General features: G+C 38.4%; 3 protein-coding genes and 1 pseudogene across 4 annotated transcripts; 1 reads left to right on the forward strand and 3 right to left on the reverse strand.

Annotated features, from left to right (window-relative positions):
* Positions 1-283: 283 nt before the first annotated feature.
* On the reverse strand, positions 284-2,103 carry LOC111657747 (uncharacterized). Its single transcript, XM_087175065.1, has 5 exons — positions 1,774-2,103; positions 1,280-1,343; positions 789-914; positions 653-699; positions 284-556 (listed from the first exon to the last, which is right to left on the reverse strand). The coding sequence occupies exons 1-5, from the start codon at positions 1,818-1,820 to the stop codon at positions 517-519; spliced, it is 324 nt and encodes a 107-aa protein (XP_087031191.1). The 5' UTR covers positions 1,821-2,103; the 3' UTR covers positions 284-516.
* Positions 2,103-4,433, reverse strand: LOC111657748 (B-cell receptor CD22-like; annotated as a pseudogene). The gene is made up of 4 exons (XR_015437491.1): positions 3,989-4,433; positions 3,559-3,903; positions 3,209-3,466; positions 2,103-2,616 (listed from the first exon to the last, which is right to left on the reverse strand). The product of XR_015437491.1 is annotated as a B-cell receptor CD22-like (transcript).
* Positions 4,434-4,571: 138 nt separating this feature from the next.
* On the forward strand, positions 4,572-6,686 carry LOC111657792 (neuropeptide B-like). Its single transcript, XM_023410105.2, has 2 exons — positions 4,572-5,188; positions 6,270-6,686. The coding sequence occupies exons 1-2, from the start codon at positions 4,931-4,933 to the stop codon at positions 6,396-6,398; spliced, it is 387 nt and encodes a 128-aa protein (XP_023265873.1). The 5' UTR covers positions 4,572-4,930; the 3' UTR covers positions 6,399-6,686.
* Positions 6,687-6,738: 52 nt separating this feature from the next.
* Positions 6,739-17,865, reverse strand: LOC111657796 (guanine nucleotide-binding protein G(o) subunit alpha-like). The gene is made up of 9 exons (XM_023410109.2): positions 17,736-17,865; positions 17,552-17,643; positions 17,314-17,406; positions 16,980-17,140; positions 13,342-13,470; positions 10,733-10,862; positions 10,511-10,582; positions 8,002-8,089; positions 6,739-7,336 (listed from the first exon to the last, which is right to left on the reverse strand). The coding sequence occupies exons 1-9, from the start codon at positions 17,863-17,865 to the stop codon at positions 7,146-7,148; spliced, it is 1,086 nt and encodes a 361-aa protein (XP_023265877.2). The 3' UTR covers positions 6,739-7,145.
* Positions 17,866-18,085: the final 220 nt, after the last annotated feature.

Here is an 18,085-nt window from a genome sequence, read left to right on the forward strand (position 1 = left end):
ACCCTGAGATAGGTTCCATCAATTGACATTAATCTTTGTTGCAGGCAACCCTGCTGTAACACTGAGGGGAAGCAGAGGCAAGAAAGGGCATCATGTGAAAATGTGTCAGTAGGGTGTCAGACTCTCCATTGTTTTGGCACGACTTGAACAATTAAATGGCACACACTAGACTGAGGAAGATTTATGAAATCTCATAAACACACAGCTGGAAAAACCATTGCAACAGTGGGAAAATAAAGCATATCAAAGACGTGTATCACTTTTACAGATTCATATCGTGGTAGGAAGTTGCTGGAATACTTTATTTTGCATGTTTCAATGGTCAGTTTCATACCATTTCATTTCAAGTATTAGTGTTAAGTTGAAGATGTCTGTTTTTGATATTTTTCATGTTTTTCCTATTGTCTGGATTACTATCTTTACTGTAATGATTTGTAAGAAAATAAAACAAAAGATTATAAAGCAAATAACCTGAAAAAATGTATTACTGCACAAAACTGATTGTTTTTTGGGAAATTACAGAGGTTCAATATGTGAAGTCTTCAACAGTTGGGTCCTGAAAAAGAAAAGGAAAATTTTTGTAGTGAAGATGTCTTTACAAATATCAAATATCAATTTCTGATGAAATCTGGAAGAGCTTGTTCAACTTTACCTGCACACTGTGCTGTAAATCACATCTTCATCATTATGGGAGTCCATCTGCATTTGATATAGTCAGTCAGTACATGTGCCTCCAGTGCAGCAGAAATTATATTCAAAAATCAATAACAATAGTCAAGACATCTCACGTTTGACTTTCTTTTATTGTGGAAGTGAACAGATGCGTAGACGAGTTCTGTTGTTCCTCCCTCACACTGACTTTCCACTTGTGCTTGGTTGTGGTCACAGATAAACCAGTTGACATAGTCTGTATACTGAATATATCCATGAAGAAATAACACACGATTAACCGATGAACAAAAAAGTCCTCCACTTACAGTTAAGTCTATTTTTTTTAAATTTTATAATGAGCCTCTGCACGATCCTTTGATCCACACCCACACAACAAAAACAACCTCTCTCTTCTCTTATCTAACGTCCATCATAGCGTCTGTCATACATCAGAGAATTAGGATGTGGGTTTCACTTGCCTTCAACCTGCTTAACTCAGCTGCAAACAACCTCTGTGCAACTGTCAGCTCGATTTTTCACGTAGACTATACTTACCAGCAATGTATGCTATGATCAAATAAGACTACAGTAAAACCTGAAAGAGTAAGCGTTAAATTCTCAACAATACCTGTGCCACCTGTGTGTTCTCCTCACAGTCTGTCTTTGGAAACCAAGTCGTCTTATTGTTGAGTCTGCAACGGAGAGACAGATTTATCGCATAATCATTGCTGTTTGACTGGTGAGGTAATTGTGATATGTGATAAGCAACCAATAACAGTTCAGTTTCAAAGTGTCTTTTGATAGCAGGACTTCTATGACATCAGGACTGAGCTACTGGGTTCCTCTGAGGATAATTGGTGGTAATTATTACCTGCTTCACTGTGTGTGCATGTATGCATGTTTGTGTTAAGTGACAAAGGAAGAAATCAATATATTGATTCACACAGGCATCACCCTCTCAGAGCTATCTAAAGGCTGACCAATTCATCCTCGCATATTTGTCTGATACAGAACATGTCTGTGCTTTGCCAATCAGGAAGCTCCCACTCAAGCCCATTGGACCTGCCTGTATTCCTTACTTACGTTTCCCTGACAGCAGCAGATGGCATAAACGCAGCTTACCTTTTGACGACAATAACAGTGGTCACAGTCAGAAGCATAGCAACCATAGCAACAGTAGCAACAGTAGCAATGACAAGTACATCTCTGGTAAATGTTGCCCAATGTGCTGCAAAACAAAGGCAGTGTGTTACAGCTTTGTTCGGAACAACTGTCTTTTGACCGTAGTGTACACCTTCAAAAGTTATTGTCAACCCTTAAAATCTTAGTTTTAATGTTTTTGATATGTGATTGTAATTTAAACTCATAAGAGCTTTATGTTAATTTCATTTTGTTCCCTTCATCAAAAGTCAGTTTGTGACAAAGGGAGGAGTTAACACTTCAATACGATTCTAAATAAAGTCAGAAGAAATGAAGAAATACAAATATATCTGCAGGGGTAAATGGTTGCTTTTGCAGTTATCACTGTTTGCATGCATACTGAAGTGGACCTTGTGGGACTCCACAAAGCAAAGCAAGTGACAACAAAACCAAAGGGTGAATGGTCCTTGTTAAATCCAAAACATCATATCAATTTTTCCAAGCAGTTCGTCATGATTTAATCCCTCACAAAGGTCACCAAACAACTGGATCAATCATCCATATTAACCTACTTACATGGAATCTGCACCGCAGAGGAGTTTTGACTTCCATGTTTGTTTGAGACGCTGCATAAATACTGGCCGCTTTCACCAGGAAAAAACACAGGCTGGTGTCCAACATCCACAATATCACCACCACATATTTTAAACCAGGTATAATTCTCCACTGGGGGGTTTGCATGGCTACTGCAGATCAGGGTGATGTTGCTGCCAGTGTCTTTCTCCGTCGATGGTCTTACAGACACTGATGTGTTCTTAGGGCCATCTGAAAGAAAAAACAGACTCATTACTTCAAGTCATCAGTTCATTTTAGCATTTAGGTTTTGCTAATGCAATGTGAAAATTTAGAATGATGTAAGGGATTGTACAAAAATTACTGGGGGTTAGGAGGGTGGCTTATGTTTCATTTAACAAAGAAAGAAAAAAGAAAAAAAAGGGCCTCTCAATATTTAGAATAACAATAATATTTCAGCATTTAACTAACAGCTCCTTTAACCACATAAGGGAATAAAATTTAGTATCTTAAAACATAAATTATAAAAGTGTGCTTCACCAATGTAAACATTAAAAGGATTAAAAGGGAAAGCTAGCAACAGTGTGTCCATTTTAACATTTCAGCCATTCTCTATCTTTGAAGCCAGAATAACTACTGTAAATCACAAACACAAACATGTGAAGAACTGATCATATTAGTAAAGTAACTATAACACATTTAGAATAAAGCCCCCCGCTTCTTTTCTGGCACTCCCTCCCAACCTACAGTCCCTCACATCATGTAGTGACTCAACACCTCAGTGAGTCACAAGTTTTAGGCTCTGATCTCGTTTTAAAGTATTGATCCAGTGTCCAATACTCACATTCAACATCAAGACTTATGACTCCTGAAGTCGCTCCTTCATGTGTTCAAGAACTACAAGTGTAGTTCCCAGAGTTTGTGGAGGAAATTTTATTTAAAAAAAGTACAGATTGTTGATTTAGGAGTTTTCCATTCTTAAACCAGGTGATAGCAGATGAGAGGTCACCACCATCACAGCTGTTTATGCAGGTCAGATTCACAGAGTCGCCTTCTTTCATTGTTCTGTTTCCATTTGTTTTCGTCACTACAGCCTTCAGATCTAGAGGAGTGAAGAGCAGCTGAAGTCTGAAACTTTGAAGGTTGCAATTTATAGTTGATTTATTTATTCAAAAAGGATTAAAAACAACTTACCAACCACCTTTAATGATGGGCCAACATTACCAGGCCATCTGCTTATTCTGCTATTAAATCTGATGCTGTATTTTCCTGCATCATTATGCTTGACTTGGTGTATTTTCAAAGAACAATCGTGATGGTTGTCACCAATATACTGAAATCTTGTGGTGACTTTTTTGAAATTACTAGAAAAAACAATACGACCCTTGAGATGACGAGACTTGACGTGACCCCACGTGACTCTCTTCACTCTCAGGTTGGCAGGATGGTAAAATGAACAGGGGATGACAACAGAAGAGCCTTTCACTGCACAAATACATTGCTGTTGATACTCCACTTTCCAGCTATTGCAGAAAAGACCTGAAAGAGATGGATTAATTCATATCCTGCAAGATTTTTATCATTTTTAATAAAAAATTGAATGAGATGCGAGTGTTGTACTTACCAGCCAGAGATAGCAGCATCACTGTCCAGCTTAGGTTTCTGCATTCAAGGTGCATGCTGAAACTTTTCCAGAAATTCTACTCACTTTTCAAATGCCTGTAAGATCTGCAGGCCACAGTGAATGTTTTCAACTAAAAAATACTTGGGGAATGTGTCCTCTCTTCTTCTTCATCTGCTTTTTACATACTGTCAACTCAGTTTCCTTAAATGATACAATAAGGCCTTGGGTTGCCTTAACACTCAAGTTCTCAGGCCGTGAAATCAGGTCACCTAAACCGCAGGCTCAGCATGCCGCTTCAATTCTTTCTATTTGAATGTGCAGAATATGAAACCAGCCCCTCTGTATAGAAAACCCTTATCCTGTGCACATATGCCTGCCAGGATGATGATGCTTTGTTGTGGTCAAAGCATTTTCATTTCAGTTTGCACTGTGAAATTTTATGGTTTTTGTGTAACATGATGAGATGATGTAGCTACTGACCAAGTGTTACCACTTTTGAAGTTTGTATGTCTATGTTTATTTAATTTGCATTTTCACTGTTGATAGGTGATGATGAAACACAGAGTAGGGGAGGTGGGAGCTATGTCAGTGTTTGTTGACAAAAGAAAGAACTTACTTTCGAACAGGTTCAAATTCCTGCCTTATATGCCTTCATTTATTAGACCTTTTTTTTTTGGAATAGGATTTAACCACAAATAATTTTTAATCTAAAAAGTAAAAGAACACAATATTTCTGAGTTCTCCAGAAGCTATAACTTTGTGGAGGATTTTTCAGTGGTGGGTGTGAATTGTCCTCTCCTGCGCAGTTTTCGTTGACGAAATTGCGAGCATGATCACGGGGTCCCTATAAGTAGACTCTAAAAACGGAGGCATGAGCAGTGAGCGGTGACAAGCAGGAGGACCAGTCGTTAAAATTTATTGGACCAAGCCTCAGCGCTCGACATGGAGATGACCGTTAAACTTATCTTCCCCATCGTGGTGATCTCCGTGCTGCTCGCATGCAGTCCGACGGAAGCTTGGTACAAGCAAGTAGCCGGTCCAAGCTACTACTCAGTGGGCAGGGCGTCCGGCTTGCTGTCCGGTATCCGGAGATCACCGTACGTCAGGAGAGCCGAGCTGGACTCGTCAGACAGCGGAGAGACCGCGACCAACAACGTGTTTTCTGAATTAACCCCGCACAATTTCATCCTGAAGACGATGGTCAGTAGTCATCCGTTTTATTAGCATACTATGGGTTGGATAAGATTGTCGTTACGCATTACGCATGGCAACCAACTGTAGCTGGGCGCAGAAGTGTATCAATATGCACTTGTTCCGGTTTTGTTGTTTAACTTAATACTGGTTACTGTGACAGTAAGACTGGCTGGAAACGAGCGAAAATACATTTCAAACTTAAGATTTCGTTGGCACCATGTACTCAATATTGAGGTTGTAGTTTGTAGTAGTTGTAATGTCTGGCTACATTTTTACAGAGAAAATCTTTAAAGCATGGTACGGCCAAAACAGACATATTATATTATTAGATAGATATTTTTTAAATCAACTAAATTAGTTTTAAAAAGCCATCAATCCCTTTCTATTAGACACTTCAGTTGGAAGGGAGCTGTTCAATCAGCACCACTGAAACAATGTACTGCAAAGAATTGTAAAGAAAACCTGGATGTGTGATCGCAGTAGTGGTATTTGGATTTTTTTTTAAACACTATGGTGCCACAACAATATAAATCTACTTATACTTACAAGTATTTAGTCAAAATAAGAAAATAAAATGTATTGTGTATGCTCATTATGCAGCAGACTGGTCACTGTCAAATCAAATTATGGATTATATTTGTGTACTATTACCGACACATATAAGGAAAACATTTGAATTTAGCTACTTTTAAGTACTTCGATAGTTTTGGCCAGTTTAATCTGTAATAATAATAAATTAACTTCATGTTTTCTGTATGTGAAATCCTAATCTGCTGAGTTACCAGTAAACACAGCTGTCATATTTCTCTCTGAAATGTATGAACTAGAATAAGTACTTCAAATTATAGTTATGTGCAGTGCTTGAGTAAATATACTTAGACATTATGCTGCTATAAAATGTCAGGAGATAAAGACCTACAGAGAAGAGGTCCATATAACATTATTGATGACCAATTCTCTGCAGGAATATTCATCAACCATCACACTTTTTGTCTGATACAAGTGTACAGAATGTACAGGTTACATTACAGGTTTGGTTCTTCATGCACCCTCTAACTGAATCATTTGTCTTTTTCTCTCTAAACAGCCTGTTTGTATTAAAGACATTACACCAAACCTGCAGAGCTGTGAACTCTTACAGGAAACCAAGGGATCATTCAAGTGCAAAGCAGATGTGTTTCTCTCTCTGGACTCCTCAGACTGTGCAGGGGACTGAGCAGTAAAGCCGACAGCTGAGCTGGATGATGAAGCCTACTTCTTGAAGGCATTACATTTAAAAACTGTACATTGTCCTAACTTCAAGTTTAAGGCTGGTGTCGAACTAGATGGAAGATATGCTACTTTTCATGTACCATTTCACCAATTCATTGATTTTATGGTTAAACTGTCGGAAAATCTAAGCTGTAAAAGTAATGTATTAATGTATATATATATTTGATCTGAGTTTTCATTAATAAATTAATCATGTTGCAGCCCATGCTGAAATTACTGGATACAGAATGTATTACAGTGTATGTTTTTCTTCATATCAACACTGGAGATAAATCACTTGCTGCACTATTTCTAGAAGGTATGTATTTGCCATAAAGACAATTTAATTTTCCACAGAGATTAATAGTTTGGTTATTGGTTATTTAGAGGGTGTAAATTTGTCCAAAAAGACTGGAAAAGGGAACACACTGACTAAAAATTGGTGCACTTTTCCTAAATTGCATTTAACATGCAACAGCTCATGATTCAATTAAACTGCATTAAAATGTCCAGGCACGCTTATCAATAAATATTTTATTTTAAAATGGTTTTAAAATAAAAGACTGTGCAGCTTAAAGAAAATAATCTTAACCTTATTAGCCACTTAAATAACTTATCTTAAAAAAGGTAAAACATTTACTCACAGATCAGCTGTGAAGAAATTTAAAGTCCAGTGCTGCAAATGACTAAAAACACAGTGTTCAGAAAACCTTTACAGCAGCTGAACAGCAGCTAGGTTCTCCCTGATAATCTGATCAATGACCATGTGGAAGACCACCTGTATGTTGGTGGTGTCTGTAGCCGTGGTGAAGTGGTGGTATATGGTCTTGTCAGGACTGCTGTTACATGATGAAAACATGGCAGTGATGTGGTGGGCTGCAGCATTCACATCACCATCTGCTCCTGGATTGGGATGTAGAAAGAAAATGACACATCTAGAGAAATCGAATTGAGTTCAGTAAAGAGTCGTTTTTAAGAGTACAATGAGTCAAGTCATGAAATATAGAAAAAATAAGGCATCAGGTTTGCGTGACAATCTGTCTGTACATTAATTTACCTTCTCAATCTGCAAATACACAAATACAACATGATGCACAGACATCAAATGTTTGCTTCTCAGTTACTGTGATGAGTGTGAAATATGTATGAACATGCTCTGTCCAGAATGAGTGATACAGTGATGACTGTACTTTCTCTGGCCAGAAGGAATTCTGATTACCCAGCGGACAGGGAGGACACAATGAGCCATCCAACAAAACAATAAAAGAAAAACACAAACAATTCCATGAGGAATTCAAGATCCTAAACAAATACGTCCAAGCCGAGTGTAATCTCTTGAGAAGTAGTTGAGCCAGAGCTAGGAAACCGTGCCTTAGCACATCATTACACATACTGCGAAAGTTTCCCTTTCTAAAAAACAAAACACAGAAGTATGCCATACTCCGATTCGCATAGAAACTTCATGAGTGAGCCTAAAAACAGGGTTAGAAAAAGTAAGAAAAAAACTGTACCTAAACAAACATTTACACCAGACAATTTAATGGACAAAACATTTCTTTGCAGTGTACCTGTATAACTAGGAAGGTAAAATCTCAGGTGTCTTCCAGAATGAAGGATCTTCTCTCGAAAAAGGTCAGTTTTGTTCATGAACAGAATCTGTAGGAAAGAGATGGCACCAGAAAGGTGGTTGAAGTCTTTCAGTGGTGATTTTTCAGTTTGACTCAGTTTTAAAAAAAAGTGTGAAAACACACAAAACTTTGTAAATGATTCCATCTCACTGAGGCCCATCATCATTTCACACCAGCTGTCAGATTTTACAAAGCAGTTACTCACATCTCAAAAAAATTATTAATTTTAGTTTGAAAGAAATAACCCTACAACTGAAATGGTACATTTATACTGCTGTACAAAAAGTTAAATATTATAAGTCAGCCAGCCTGGTCCAACAGAGCTACCTCAAGAGCATCCTAACATCCTTTGTTAAAGATATGTACACCTCTCTGTTGACACAGGACAAAATACAGTGAGTATTCATCTCTGCAGCAAGCCATCAACAAGAAATGCACAACTCCAGAGCCAAAGCACACACATACACAGTATGTGTATGAGATTATTCATGGTTCAGTCCATAAAAACAGAAACTACTGGCACTAAAGCACTGTAAAGGTGGGGTCAGCATTACTGTATTAAAAAAAAAGAGATTTTAAAGCCCCAAAATGACTTCATACCTTTTTCTAAGGATTTACAGAAAATGAATCATGTAACCATACAAAAACAAAAGTACACTACTCACAATAAGTTAGGGATATTGTTATTTACATGAGTGCTTTTCCTATTTGGTCTGAATTTTAATGAAATAAGTAAAAGTTCCATTTGATATTACTAATAATGAATGAGAAGAAACAATAACAAGGATAGCCCCAAATAACAAAAATTGACAATGTCAGTAGCGGGTGTTTCCACCATTTGCCGCAATGACAGCTAGTCAGCGACGTCTCATGCTCCTCACTAGCCTCATGATGTTGTTCTGAGGCAATGCGTTCCACTCTTCCACAAGTGCTACACACAGTTCTGCCAGGTCACGTGGGGGTGGGGTACAAACATCCGGTCTGTGCTTCAGCTGGTCCCAGACTTGCTCTATGGGGTTCAGGTCAGGGGACATTGCTGGCCATACAATATGAGGCACTCCGACTTCTTGAAGTCGAGCTGTGACAATTCTGGCACGATGTGGTGGAGCATTATCATCCATGAACAGAAAGTTGGGGGTGTGCTGGCGGAATTGGGGGATGAGGATGGGTTCTATGATGTCTCTGAGGTAAGAACGTGCAGTGACTGAGCCATCTACAATAACCAAATCTGTTTTGCGCTGACTGGTGATGCCTGCCCAGACTGTTGCACCTCCTCCACCAAAGCAAACCGTGGGGACGATGTTGACCTCAGCATATCGCTCACCTCGCCTTTTCCAGCAACGCTGACGACCATCATTTCTGTGCAAGGTGACCCAACACTCATCAGTGAACAGGACGGTAGACCACTGCTGCATTGTCCAGGTCACATGGTCTTGTGCCCACTGCAAACGTTCACGGCGGTGTCTTGGTGTCAGTGGAGTCACCTGCAACGGTCGTCTGGCATTCAAGCCAAAGCAGTGGAGTCGGTTGCGAATGGTTTGGCTGGAAACCCTAGTACCCCTCACATCTCGTAAACGGGCCTGCAGCTGTGTGGCAGCTGCATAACGATGTCTGAGTGCATAGGTCCTTAGGTTCTGGTCATCGTTGCAGTCTGTCACTTGTGGCCCCAATATGTAAGGCACACTGTACACAGTGAGACCATTACGTGGAAAACACAAAATGAGGTGTGTCTGTCACCCCAATACAATTGCCTCCCTATCCGAAAAATCTCTGAAGCGAAACAAACACCGTATGTATGAAATCCACTGAGTCTCTCACAATATACCTAACTTATTGTGAGTAGTGTAATATCACTTAGTACTGTACAGGTAACATAAAAAGAGGAAAAATCTGTTGACCTTCCCATTTTTATTATGGACTTATTGTGGCTTCTCTTATTACGCTTTTGCATATTGCCATAGCATACCAACTCTATAGAATCTCTCCATACTTCTAATATAAAAGCAACTGGCCAGCCAGCATTTAAAACAAACATTTTAAAACTGGCCATAAGATAACCCTTGCCCCTAAATGCCTCAAGTTAATCAAGTGCAGATATACAGTAAATGCTACTGGCAAACAAGTGAGTCATTCATGCCCATTATCAGCAGTCCCACATATTCTCAGCATGAAAGAAATCAAACAAACAATCTAATTACACCGAGTGTTAAACTGCCAACTTATTAAACAGAAATCACCTGCCCTACACTTTAATTAGACCATGAATGATTACCAAAAAGCCACTCAGAGCTGTATTCACCTCCCACACCTTTAGATGAGCTTGAAGCAGACATGGCAGGCAGACTATGCATATCATACAGGCAGATGCCATAAAAATAAAAGACTAATTTATACCTTATTGTATTTTCATCTTTAAGAAAGCCAGTTAAATAAGTGCACATAAACTTACCAGTGAGGTGCTGTTAAAGACTGTGTTGGTGCAGACTGATGTAAAAAGTTCAAGACTTTCCTGCAGACGATTCTATGAGGAAAACATGAAAATAGATTAATATAGATTCACTTTTCTCCAAGTTCAGCTAAACTAGGTGTCAATTCTGCCAAGTAAGGACAGAAATATAGCATTACACTTGTTTACTGTATGCGATTACTAGTCGATTAGTCTTTTTCATACCACTGAGGGGTCCTCCATCAGTGTCATATCATAGCTGCTGAGGGCCACGACAAACAACACGACCTGCATACAGTCAAAGCAATTGAGCCACTTCCTCCTCTCACTCCGCTGGCCCCCGACATCATATAACCTGTCAATATGCAAAACATGGGTATGATTTTCTACATGTTCCATCCTGTAAATCACTAATGAATCTATAAAGAGATGCTGTACTTCCACTGGAGAGCTCAACAGCACTAAACTCTCCCTTTTGTAATTTTATATCAAGTTGCAGAAACTGAGTAACATGAATTAACATATTGTTTAAGTAAAATGTTATATATGAATTACCAATATAAAATAATAAATTTATTTCATAAATAACTTTACTGATACCACCAGTCTGGGGGAAAAGTTTAACTACCATTTAAACCAACTTCTGAAGAAAAAAAAAAAGAAAAAGAAAAAAAAGCTCAGCTGTCTTACTCTTTCAAATATTGGGGTAATCTATTTCAAAATACAATCTGGCACTAAGTGAAGCGGGGGGTCTTGGTGACACAGGTAATGAGTTCCCATTTGGGCCAGACAGTCTCCAGGTGCATGATTGCACCAGTCATGTCAGAGGCAATAAAGCATTTATCCCCCAGGTCAAGAGTCAGTTTTAACAAGCTGGGGGACAATAAGTGTTAACCATGGTATTTGACAGCTATAGTTTCTGTGCTGCAGAGAAAAAACTAATTTGCTCATGACCGCAAGAAGGTTTTGGAGTTTTAGTCAAGGAGCAGGATCACAGCTATAAAATGATACAACTTGTAAGACCTGAGGAAATAACATGCTTGAATTTAGGCATTTGGTGGAATCTGCCCAAGAGGTGAGACTGACTCGCTCCGAAGCAGTTCCAGATATGTTTATCAGAATTGTGTTATGCAAGTTTTCAACAAAACATCTGAAGCCCACAATTTATTAATATGGAGATAGAGGGCAAGGCCATATAATCTGAACAATAAACAGACAAGAAATAAACTACTGCAGGGAGCATCACAACTTTCACAGGGAGATTGCGTGATACCACTACATGTAATCTAATGACTTTTTCATGGTCATAACTGAAAGAATGATGTTGGGACAGTATGACCTACAATTATTTATTGAGTACATGATTTTATTGACAAATCATTTTGTCAGTACTTCCCAGATGGATTAATTAATGTGACCTGGACCAAAATAAGTGATAGAAATTGATGGATGGACCAACCAATAAAAAAAAAAAGTTTGTCCTGTCATACGAGTCAATGAGCTTTGTAGCTAGTAACAGTAAGAGTTTTTGGTTTGATGGCACTGACTCAAACTCTACAAAAAATAATTTAATAGTCTGTGCACACAATCGACTGTCGCACCACTCCCTCTTTTGGTTTATGGGTGTATGTGTCCCGCAGCCACATACAAAAAATAAAATAAAATTTTTAACTTATGTTACTGTAAAAAATATTCAAGAAATTTGCAAATGAAATTTAAGACTTTAATACATTCCAAAGCCTTTTGTTGAGGGAGCCGAATTTAATGCTTTTTATAACCTGCACATATCCTGAAAAGATGCTGTAAAATTTAACATTTCACAAATTAAAGCATTCTGTTGTAATTCCAACCATGAGGATGCTACAGTATGTAATATTCATGAAGTTGGTATGTTATCTTTGGTATCCAGGGACTGGGCGCAGGTAGCATTATGAATGGTTACGTACTTTGAAAACATAAGTTGAAAGGGGGGAGGGAGGAGGGGTTTCAATGTTTCATTGCTATGCTTCCTCCACATTTTATTCCTGGAATAACCAGGCGGAGTGAAGCCATCAATATTTCATGTCTGAGTCATGCCCAGGCAGCTGCCTCCCTCAGCTTAAAGGGGTTCAGCTTTCATGAGGGACCATTGAAGAGTTGGTGGTGAGGCCTAGTCTCCAGAGCCTCACTGCTTCCTCAGACAGCCGCATGTGTAAGTGTGTATGACAACTACATGAATGGTAACTATGATGATGGTAACTTAGTTGTTACATTATGAAGCATCTTCTGTATCTACGGGTACATAATAAATTTAGCATTTATTAGTAGACAATATATAGCCTAGTCCATTTCTTGCATGATTTTGTTTTAGTTATTGTCTGTATTTGTACATACTGCTGTGTGCGTGTGTTTGTATGGGGAAGTCTATATCCCTCTAGTCCCATTCCATGTTGCTTTCAGATTTTAATATCCAGGTTATAATCAAGATTTGTTCATTGAATTGGTGAGGTGTTTCAAGGGATTATGATGCCAACACTTCATCATGTCATAACACATCAAAAGCTTGACTGAAGGACACAAACAGTTCAATTGCCCCTTGAAAGTACAGGAAGGTGAAATATTGTTTTAATATTATTAGTGCATATTTAGGAATGAAATCATCCCTCAAACAGTAAATGGAAATTATGATTTTTTTTTCAAGCAACTTTCAGTGAGCTCCATGTGAATCATTAAAGCCTTTACCCTTATGAACATATATAAAGCATTAGGTTGTCATTGCCAGTGCAGGTTTATATTATGTGCACAGCAGGTATAATGTTGCAAGCCACAGTTAAATTTAGTTGAATAAATCTTACCGAAAGATTGTTTCATTAACTTGAAACTGTGTCTCAATGATTCCACAGGTCCTCACTCTGACTCTCAGAACATCTGTCTCAGTGGGGACGTAGTTGGGAGCGAGGATTCGACTCATGTTCTCAAAGAAACTGGAGAGGTAGGCAGAGACAAGAAAACTCACCAACTGATGAGACCAACATTTCAAGAGGTAAATAAGGAATTTAGAGGTAAATCAGACATACATTCCATCCCAATTCTGCTTTTGTCTCAGATTTTATTTCAGTCTTCATAGCTCTTACCCATGTTAGGCAAAGACAACCAATTTTTAGGCCCATAAAAAAGGGAAGTTATGACATGTTTTAGAGTATATGATATGGTTCACTGAAATTAAAGAAAAGCTCTGTTCAGTTACACAACCATGTTTCTGTATCATTCAGGGAATTATTCAGCTACAAAGTATTTGACATTTTATTAGGCTAAACCAAAGCTAAACCAAATGCATTCTAAATCTTCAGTCCAGCAGCACATCCTACCACTATGAAGGGTAAGATGTTAGATTTCTGTTGAAACAGATTTAGAGAGATTCAGACTCATTCAACTTTCAACATTCTGGAGGCTGTGGTCTATGGTGCTGAATTGTTTTGCATTAAACTGAGTGGCATTTGTAATTATTTAGTCTATAGATATTAATGTTACAATCATATTACATTGAACTATTTTGCACTATGAACTGCATAGAATAATGTGTCAGGTTTTTGGAGTCCTATCTACAATTTAGAGGGACATTGAACAGACTCCGCAAACACTTGGGGCTAATAGAATATCGAGCACTCAGAGAAGCTACAGTCAAAAGCACCAACACCTGCTGCCAACATAGCAATGCACAAAGCAGCGTGAAGAGAATATTTTTTACCCTGGCTACACATCTGTATGAGTCATACTGTAGAAGCACACTAAGTTTTCAACAGTGATTTCATACTGTTAAAATATGAATGTGAAAATATTGGCCAAGTCAGCTATTCCACAGTACGACATGTCCTGGGGCTAGTTTCATGAAGAGACTTCGATATAATAGTTAGACTTCAGAGAGACGTCAACATTCATATTATGCACAAAGCCTATGCTACTTATTGACCATTTTATGTTGGACTAATTTGCAATAAATAATGGGTAAACTAAATGTTTTTTTTCAAACTAAAAAACATGGCAGACTAAGCAGCCTCATCAAACCACCCATCTGCCTTCACTCCAGCAGAAAACATTTGTCTTTTGAAAGAATTCAGTGATTAAAAAATTCTATAAAAAGTTTAAAAAATACAAATACTTCCAGTGGCATAAAATCTCAGAGAAGTGCAGAACTGTAGCAGAGCTGAGATAGTGAAGCAGAGCGCTGTACTTCTGCTAACTCTTCAGTGAGGCACAGGAGTTTACTTGAACAAACAGAACTGACGGAAATATACAGCAGTGTGGACATTTTCCAACAGATCTAGAAACTCTTTCCTTTTTCATCCCGCACTCCACAAAAATGTTGACAAATCACAAATTATGGATTACATGGATCTTTGTTCTAAGTTAGCCTGGAAGTGGGGTGGCAAACTTTTCAGGCTCAGAATAAGTCAGACAGTTTCACAGAAATAAAGACTAAAGCTGGTCCTACACATACCAATCTGAATCCCTTCGTGAAATCGGCCCCAAGTGTGTAATTTCTTGTTTTAATGACCTGTATTCATTCAGCTTTGGCTCTGAACACAAATTTTATATGGGCTGCCTTGCATTGTCTCTGTTATGAATATTTTATCTCAAACATACTTCAACATTCATTTCAAAATACACAAAAATACATCTCTGGACAAAGCATTTCTATGCAATTCTACCAGCTGATTTCCATTTTCAGAATCTTCCATCTCTCAGCAGTGGGTTCAAGTTAATGAAGCGAGGGCTGATTAGAATGGATTTCTAAAACACACAGCTTACATCAATAGCCAACTTCCTGTAATTGCAAATTTCTTTTTAGCAATAATAACAGCTCAGTTCATGCCAAAGCTAATGTCCAAGAAGTCATTTCACACATCAAGGTGCCTTCAGGTCCTGGGGAAGTCAAGTGTGTCACGACACAGTCTAATCCAATATTCCTGGAGGGAAAAATCAATGTGGGGTCCAGTAGAGTGAGAACACTGAAAGAGAGCTAGTTGAGTTTCATATCATCATCCAGCTCCCAACCTTATTGAGTTTCGATAATGAAGCTGTCACATCTTCATCTTTCTCTGTCTGGCCAGCTGGAGTACGTTTTAACTTGTCAGACCTCCTCCCTGTTGTCTCTGAGATAAGGACTTCTACTCATTACATTTAGTTTTTTAAGGAACTACTGAAAAATCTCACATTCACCTTCATTTTAAAGTCTATATGCAACGGCTGCAAAAGTGGTCACAAAACACCATTTTGTGTTGTTATTAAGTGATACACCAGCGGTTAAGGTAGTGGTTAAATGACAAACACCGAAGGCAACTTAATGAGCTAAGCAAGTGGGTTATGAAATTAGCAGTAGCTGAAGATGATTAGCACTTTTAAATAGGTCTGATAGTCACTTTCAAGGGGAGGTACGGCAACTCACAGATGTACAATACAGTATAAACGGGGGGGGCAAATATTTCTTTGACTCAAGTAAAAAATGCTTTAAAATTGTTTTATTTAAAAATGATTATGGTTTTAACTTGGATAATTTAGCAGCAGATTTGCATTTACAATCATGACTTCTGTTTTTCTATCAAAATCCATTGTGACTGTTCCGAAGCATTATATTAGCTTCATTTAGCAAGCTGACCACAAGAATATCAAACAATCACCAGAAATACACGATATTATATCACTAGTAGCTGTGTCAACAAGTATAACACTTGTTAGGGGTTGATTTAAAAAATAATAATCACACATCATAGCTGGCATGAAACTAGGAGCCCAAGCAATAATGCCATTTAACAAAATGTATTCCACTCTTCAGTCAAGAATCCTCTCCTTCAGCTGGTGATGCAACACACTCAAAAATTATCTATGCAGAGTACTGAGTTAGGATTTCATGACATTGTGCAGGCTGCTTTTTTGTGAATAACTAAAAAGGGCTTAACTGCATGGCCAAAGGGCAGCAATTGGAAAAACCTGTTCTACCCACATAAATATAAAAATGTCCCACATTTGGACAAGGGGGTAAAACACTGGCTGTATTTTAATAACGTATGTTCCATAATTTAATGACATAATTTGCAAAGAAATGTACTGTACAGATTCAACAAAACCTCGACCTTAAGTCCACCCCCCAACCTGCAGCTTCACAGATATGATGTTGTTTGACTTCTGACTTGTTAGACAAGAAAACTGACTCTTTAATCATGTCTGTTTCATGTGCTTCACCTCAATTCCCCTTCTTCCTGTATGACTGTAAACAGTGCTTTTTAAATTTGGTCCCAATTAAGCCTCCCATTCCACAAATGTCACAGGAATCATTTCCTGAAGATGAGTTATTCTCAGCACTTGTTACTGTTGCTCTGTATTGACGAAATGTGACGACATGCTTCTTACTGGGCAATTTCCTTTGACATTTCCACCGTCAGTCATAATCGGGAGGTGTTGTGCAGTGCAGATCACTTAAGGTCATTCTACTCACTAGAGTGCAGAGTCGTTCAGCTCAAACTCGTAACCTTTGGCTGCGGCTGCTCGCACCCCTTGGTCGGCCCAAAGCACACAGAAAGCGTGAGCCACGAAAGGAAGCAGCTCCTGATCGTCCCCCAAACAATGGCTGCAGGACAAGATAGAGCGGGCGTGCATCTGAATGGGACAAAAATTCTGTCAAACAGGACAACCTGCATATTTCTACAGTTTCACACTGACATCTACTGGGACAAATAGGGTTTGCAAGGAAAAGTGGACCACCAAGATGGAACTTTTTTACAATAAAATGTATGATGATTTGATAAAACCTTATTGTATCATCTCCTCACCTTGTTCCTCTTGTTAGCAAGGTTTATCCTCAGCATCCCCATTCCCCGAAGAACAAACTTCATAGAGGTCAGGAGGTTGTCTAATACAGCATGCTGCGAGGGGAATGACAGTCAACATTTTTCCACACAGAAGATGTGTTATCAGTGATGTTGAATGTTATTTTTGATTCCGATAACTTCAATATTTTAGGGTGAATATGAATAAACATGATCCATTTGTTTCACAACTATCTAGTACCTTAAAACTGATCAACTCTTGCTTGGAGAAGCCGTGACTGTGCATTATCTTTATCTGTTTGATCAGAGTACTCTTTCCACTCTCTGCAGCTCCTGTTGCACAAATCAGAGGAAGCCTTTCACTTAAAAAAAAAAAAGTCAGTACCATTGGCCAACATGATGATCCATAAATGCCTTTAACTTACCAAGCATAAGGATTTTCACCACATTCATCTCTGTCCTTGCATGTTCACAAAGGTCTTGTTCTATTTTAGAGCTCTGGAGTTTAGCCTTTTTGCCCTCCTCTGTAACATCCTGGTGAAGGCACATTCCCATGCAGATCTAAGGAAGGAATTTAGTTTTCACATGCAACTAAGAAACTTTGGGTTCTCACTAACTACAATAAAGCTAATATTTGCTCATTTATCCCTTTAGTATATGGCAAATAATATAACTTTATATATGGTATAGGATGTGTTTGAGGAAGACGTTCAAAATAAAAAAAGTTTTGGCACTGAAAACTTACTTAAAAAAATTATGCCCTTCATTATATCCT

This window comes from Seriola lalandi, unplaced genomic scaffold (assembly GCF_002814215.2).
Source record: "Seriola lalandi dorsalis isolate HSWRI2012SDOR001 ecotype SW California unplaced genomic scaffold, Sedor1 jcf7180002054412, whole genome shotgun sequence".
In the NCBI taxonomy this organism is placed as follows: Eukaryota; Metazoa; Chordata; class Actinopteri; order Carangiformes; family Carangidae; genus Seriola; species Seriola lalandi.

Coding starts and splice junctions, on each gene's coding strand:
- LOC111657747 (XM_087175065.1), bottom strand. CDS start 1,820: ATGGTTGCTATGCTTCTGACTGTGACCACTGTTATTGTCGTCAAAAG. Junction 1,344..1,773: donor ACTGTTATTGTCGTCAAAAG/GTAAGCTGCGTT, acceptor TCTCCGTTGCAG/ACTCAACAATAAGACGACTT. Junction 557..652: donor ATTTACAGCACAGTGTGCAG/GTAAAGTTGAAC, acceptor TTTCTTTTTCAG/GACCCAACTGTTGAAGACTT.
- LOC111657792 (XM_023410105.2), top strand. CDS start 4,931: ATGGAGATGACCGTTAAACTTATCTTCCCCATCGTGGTGATCTCCGTG. Junction 5,189..6,269: donor ATTTCATCCTGAAGACGATG/GTCAGTAGTCAT, acceptor CTCTCTAAACAG/CCTGTTTGTATTAAAGACAT.
- LOC111657796 (XM_023410109.2), bottom strand. CDS start 17,865: ATGGGAATGTGCCTTCACCAGGATGTTACAGAGGAGGGCAAAAAGGCT. Junction 17,407..17,551: donor AAGAGTTGATCAGTTTTAAG/GTACTAGATAGT, acceptor TTCCCCTCGCAG/CATGCTGTATTAGACAACCT. Junction 13,471..16,979: donor CTGAACGACTCTGCACTCTA/GTGAGTAGAATG, acceptor CTACCTCTCCAG/TTTCTTTGAGAACATGAGTC.